At 52.5% G+C, this 5,896-nt stretch overlaps 1 protein-coding gene across 1 annotated transcript in view; it reads right to left on the reverse strand.

The window, feature by feature from the left end:
• The window catches only part of TBX5 (T-box 5), a 166,117-nt gene that overhangs the window by 25,338 nt on the left and 134,883 nt on the right, over positions 1-5,896 (reverse strand). The window contains 1 exon segment of the mRNA XM_009274023.2: positions 5,447-5,599. Within this exon segment, the coding sequence (XP_009272298.1) occupies positions 5,447-5,599 (153 nt within the window).

The following is a 5,896-nucleotide window of genomic DNA, read 5'->3' on the forward strand; positions in this document are numbered from 1 at the left end:
AGGGATGGGCCAGGACCATCCCCGCCACTGCTGCAGCCAGCTGTGCTGGGAGCAACTGGGAGCCTGGGCTTCAGGCTTGAAAGCACAGAGCCTTTTTCTTTCGCACTCTCACGTACCCCAGGTGGAAACCGAGTCAGCGTAGAGGAGGAAGCCAAACCAGAGCAGTGGGAAGGAAAGAAATAGATGAAGACAAGGTGCCTGCTGAGACTACGTACATCTGGCTGGGCCAAACAGAGGAGCTGGATGGGAAGCTGAGACTCGGAGCCCAAGGTAAAGGCCAGGGGAAGGGGGAGCTGCTGGCAGGGGGGAGAAGATGCCGAACCCAGAAGCCAGTGAAGGAAATGAGAGGGACTGAGAGCCAGTGGCTGGTCGGAGGTACTGGTGCGAGACAGAGGGGCTCATTGAGGAGGCTGTTGGCTTAACCTGGAGACAAGAACGGAGAATGAGAAGAGACAGACCTTGCACAGTGTTGGGTGGGGAGGAAGGAGGTGGGTCAGGAGGCGGGAGTGAAGCTGGAGAGATATAGGGTGTCTTTGCAGAGCTTGGGGAGGGGGTCTGAATTGAGGACTGAAAGGGGCCGGGGGCTCAGGGCTGGCGTAGCACCCTGTCCCGGGGCTGGCAGGGAGGCAGGGACAAGACTGAGGACAAAGGGGCAGAGGAAGACAGGACTGGTTCAGACACAGGTTCTGAAGGACACAAGACCTCTTGAAGCAAGCACTCTCCCACCGAAGCCTGGAACGTGACTACGCATTTGAGAGTAGAGATGTGAGGAGCCCCAGAGAGGGTCAGTGAGAGGAGAAGAGCTCACTGCGGTCCCTGAGCGACCGAGGGCTGCACAGAAGCCACCAGTCTTGGTGATAAAGAGGAGATACATGGTCTCACCTCACTTAACCCCAGGGAGCCCTGCCTCTCTCAGTGCTTGGGGGACCCCCCTTCGGAGGGGAGCCTGCCCTGAGTAAGGAGAGAGACTGCCCCTTCTTGCTATGGAGGTGGGAAGACACAGGGCCAATGGCCCCAGGCTGGGCTGCAAGAGTTTGGGGGACACAGCCCTGTAGGGCTGCTTCAGGGGACTGGACCAGGTCCAACCTTGGCACAGAAGCATTCCACGGGCTGCCAGCTGGGCCACCACATTGGTGGCCTCTACTGAAGTGATGGAGGTGGCTACCTGCAACCAAAGACAAGAAGAACTGAGCTCTCAGGGCAAAACAGCCCGAGCCCAAGGACCTGCCCGCCTCCGGCAGCAGCTACACCTACACAGCCCTGCGAGATGCCTCGACGGAGCAGTAAAAGGCCACGTGCTCGGAGAAGAGCCACGGGGGCAGCTCTCCAAAATTTGGCAGGATGGAGCACCAGTTGACTTGGCCGACTTAACAGTGCTCTTTTAGTACAGGGCTCTTTCTGGGGGTGGGATGAACCTCTATATTCAGAAAGCCCACCAGCATGTTTCTCTGTGCCCGCTGGCTATCTGGGAGTGCATCAGATTAGTCTTCAGCCAGGCCCTTCCCTGGTTCTCCGCATCGCTATGGTGCACATAGCATTTCTGGGTGCCTATAGCATCCCAGCTGGGACTAATGTTTCCTTAAAAGAATTTGGGCTACCAAGAATGTTAAATAACTTAAGGAAAAAAAAAAAAAAATCAGTATAAAACCGGATATCCTGAGGGGGGAAAACCAATATGAAGCCCAAGGCCAGCTAACGGAGAAAGTAGGTTGTAAAAATTAATGAGAATAATTGTTGCGAATTCTTGCTTTAGAAAGAACCCTCGTGAGGGCAGAACCTTAATTATTTCTGTCTATTAGGGTTCATTTCCTGGTCCTAAGCAGAGAGCTAGTACCTAATAAATATGAGCTAGTAGCACAATGATTTAAGCTACAGCAAAATGGTACTTAACTGCAGGGGAAGTTAATATTTGGGAATCAACCTGATTGCAAGCGCCCATTGTGTAAATGGCAAGGAAATGAAATGTGCATGTGACCTATTTTAACACCTCAATATTTCTGGGGTATTTTTTCAGGGTTGCAGAGAGGGGGGAGGTGGTCGGCCGAGCTGCTGACAACCGCACTGAAAACTTTACCAAAACTTTCTTCGTAGCTTAAGCCTCCTTTTGGGGAGTAGGGCCGAGGAGGGGGAGATCCCAGCGTGCTTAAATATCTTTTCAGGCTGTCTAAAACATCAGGGGAAATAAGCACAAGCCCTACATTGGGACTGCAGCTGTGCTATTGAAATAAATTGACAGATCTGAAATCAGGCAGGTATTTCTATAAGCTGTGTAAGCATAGACTCAAATGCATTTATGGGCAGGTCATACAATTAATACTGTAATATAATTCACCCATAACATAGCTCTTGAAACCTAAAGCACATGCACGTATAAATTTGTTTGTGTATATATGTGTGTGTGTGTGTGTGTAAAATACATGGGTGTATAAAAACTGTGTGTAAAATACGTTGGTGTGTACAAACTGTGCGTGATTGTGCGGATAGGAAAGTGTGCGTGAAGGATGCGCTACAGGTGATGGGTGGAAGTGAGAGAGAGATGGCTGTAAACGGGAAAAAATAGGTAGTGCACTGACAAAGAGACGTGGGGCTGGACAGGCAGACCCTCCTTGGGGAGCTCGATGCAGACAGACACAGGCCGGTGGGATGCAATCGTTTATGGCAACGGGAAATGCAGTCTGCCTTGCGACGTGAAAATATGTTTTGCCAAGCAACACCTCAGCTGTGAAAGCCGAACTCGGGTTTCTGCCTGTGGAAAAGTCCCCGCTTGCCACTCAGCTCAGCGGTGTATAAAAACTGTGTGTAAAATACGTTGGTGTGTACAAACTGTGCGTGATTGTGCGGATAGGAAAGTGTGCGTGAAGGATGCGCTACAGGTGATGGGTGGAAGTGAGAGAGAGATGGCTGTAAACGGGAAAAAATAGGTAGTGCACTGACAAAGAGACGTGGGGCTGGACAGGCAGACCCTCCTTGGGGAGCTCGATGCAGACAGACACAGGCCGGTGGGACTGCAATCGTTTATGGCAACGGGAAATGCAGTCTGCCTTGCGACGTGAAAATATGTTTTGCCAAGCAACACCTCAGCTGTGAAAGCCGAACTCGGGTTTCTGCCTGTGGAAAAGTCCCCGCTTGCCACTCAGCTCAGCTGAAGGATGTCACCCTTTCCACACAGCCAGCATCTGCAACGGCATCAGCTGCGCGCCGCCTCAGCCCCGGTATTATTCTCCATCTGCACTGGGGCAAGCTGCAAATTTTATTCCCTTCCCTGGAGGGAGATGCCATTTAGGGTAGATCATTCCCTGGTTTATTTTTATGGCTCTATCTCTCTCAGTTGGGTCTTTATCTTGGGGCTAGAGCCACTCTTTATTTGTTCCCCCAACGATTCAGTGCAGCAAGAAGAGGAATGCGTGTATCGGGGCGGGAGGGATGTAAGTGTATGTAAAATGTGTAGGGGGGTGTGTAAAATATGTAGTGCTGTCTGTGTGCTTGTGCATGTGTCTGCTGGGATGCGAGTGCGTGTGTGTCTGTAGGGATTCACGCGTTTGTCAGTGCGTATGTTTTGACAGAGACGGATACACAGATGTCATTTCTTATCAACCAGATGTTGTTGATTTACAATCAAATATTCCTGCTCCTCCTAATATGGCAGTTTTCCCAAACTACTGTACTTACATGCTTCTGCTTTGCTTTTGTTTTATTTGCATGATAATTTTTTTTTCTATAAAACAGTCCTATTTTTCTTCAGAGGAACGCAGTTAAATTCAGGTCTATTTTCTCATAGGGAAATGCCTTTAAAGTGAGCAGCATGTCCTGTTTTATTAACTCCCAGTTCCATTAATATTATATTCTTTCTCCGAATCCATCAAGCAGAAGTTAAACTTGATTTTATAGCATCCACAGCGGAGTTATAATTTAAGGCGTAATTTGGCGAGGACTCAGTTTGGATTCAGTTTGCTTGTCCTGGTTGTGCCAACAGCTCCTACTTTAAAGGGCAGGGAAGTATTTTCTTTTCTCCCTAGTTACGGTGAAACACTCTTTCTTCTCCAGCCTACCTCTGCTCTCTCCGTCTCCCTTGCCAACTGATCGATGGAGGAAACACAACCGTTTCACGCAGGTTTAGGAGCTTCTTACTTACATCTCCAGGAAAGCACCCAGGATTTATCCGGGGTGCTAAATGACCTTTCTCCGTTTGAAAAAACAAGCGCATGATTTCACTCTGTCAAGCACAAAGGAGCCATCCTACCTGCCCGTAAGTACCAGTAAAAGCTTGTAGTAATCACTTTCTATGTGATTTGGGAAGGAATTTGCTTTTTTGTGGAAGGAAAATTGGCTTTTCATGGGGCTCTGCCCTAGAGAGGGGCTGTCGGGGTCTGCAGGCAGCGGTGAGGGGCAGTCAGTGAAAGGCATCGCTAAGTACATCTGCTGAGAACTAACCCAGCCCTGAGCCTTCCTCCACCTCCTTCCTCGCTGAGTGGGGAAGCCCAAAAGCCAAGCAAGGGAAGGAGAGGGGGCAGCAGCCCCGCAGCGGGGTCCCCCCGGGTGGGCAGGCAGAGGGGGACGGCAGTGGGAACCCATGCGTGTCCGCCCGGCGGCACCCCAAGAAAACCTTATTTGGGGTTTGGGGTTTTTTTTTTTTGTTTTATTTTGCTTGGGCAGGCAGGGAGCTGATTTCAGGCGCAGAGCCTCCCTTCCCTCCCAGGGCCTCCTCGCTGCCAGGAGCGGCCGAGCCCTTCCCCAAACAAAGAACAAAGGCCACACGAAAGGAGCGAGGGCTGCCAGGTGTGGCTGGGCCCCCCCCCCCCCCCGCCGACCCCCCCGCAGGGCCGCCCGAGGAGCGGCCGGGGAAGGAGCCCTTCCCCAAACAAAGGGCCGGAGCACGGCCAGCCCGGGTTATCAGCGCCCCGGCTGCGGAGGGGAGCGCCGGGCTCCCTTCTCCAGATTAGAAGGCTTTGACCGATGGGGGGGGAAAGAAGATAAAGCCAACTTCCTCGGTTGGTCGTCTCCTCTCTGAGCAAACCATCCTGTTGAGCTAATTCCTCCTCGGCTCGCCCTAAGCCCTGTCTTCAGACGCTTTGTATGTGTCGCCAGGAATAACAGAGGGGATGGGACGGGCGCGTGGTGAGAGGGAAGGGGAAGAAGGGAAAAGAAGAAGAAGGAGGGGAAAGAAGAAAAAAAGAAGAAGGGGGGAAAGAAAAGAAGAAGGGGGGAAGAAAAGAAGAAGGGGGGAAGAAAAGAAGAAGGGGGGAAGAAAAGAAGAAGGGGGGAAGAAAAGAAGAAGGGGGGAAGAAAAGAAGAAGGGGGGAAAGAAAAGAAAAAGGGGGGAAAGAAAAGAAAAAGGGGGGAAAGAAAAGAAGGGGGAAGGGGAGCCGAGGCCCTCAGGAGGAGCAGTGGGAGAAGGGAAGGAGAAGGGATGCGGTTTGCCGGTGCGAGGGCCGGCCCAGCCCCTCACCTTGTGGTTTTGGTAGGAGGTGACGGCGATGAAGGCGGTCTCCGGGAAGACGTGGGTGCAGAAGGCGGTGTTCTTGGAGCCGAAGCCGTTGTTCTCGTCCGCTTTCACGATGTGGAGCCGGGGCTGGTATTTGTGCATGGAGTTCAGGATGATCTGGGCAAGGGGAGAAGGAGAGGACATCCCGTGGGAATGGAGGGGGCACAGCACGGCGCACACCTCCCTCCCCCCCCCGCTGCCCGGGGATGGGGAGAGGAGGAAGAGGAGGAGGACAGGGGCCCGCAGGTCCTCGCATCCCCTTCCCCAAAACCTTCGCCCTCTTCAGGGCTCCCCCAGAAGGGCTGATTTAGGTGCTGGGGGGGGGGGGGACATATCTCTCAAAAAACCCCCCCACTTCCCCCCAGCCAAGATGCCCATCAGGGCCGGGTGATGCTGTGAAAGTTGGGTCCTTGC

This window comes from Aptenodytes forsteri, unplaced genomic scaffold (assembly GCF_000699145.1).
Source record: "Aptenodytes forsteri isolate BGI_AS27 unplaced genomic scaffold, ASM69914v1 Scaffold415, whole genome shotgun sequence".
Lineage (NCBI taxonomy): Eukaryota > Metazoa > Chordata > Aves > Sphenisciformes > Spheniscidae > Aptenodytes > Aptenodytes forsteri.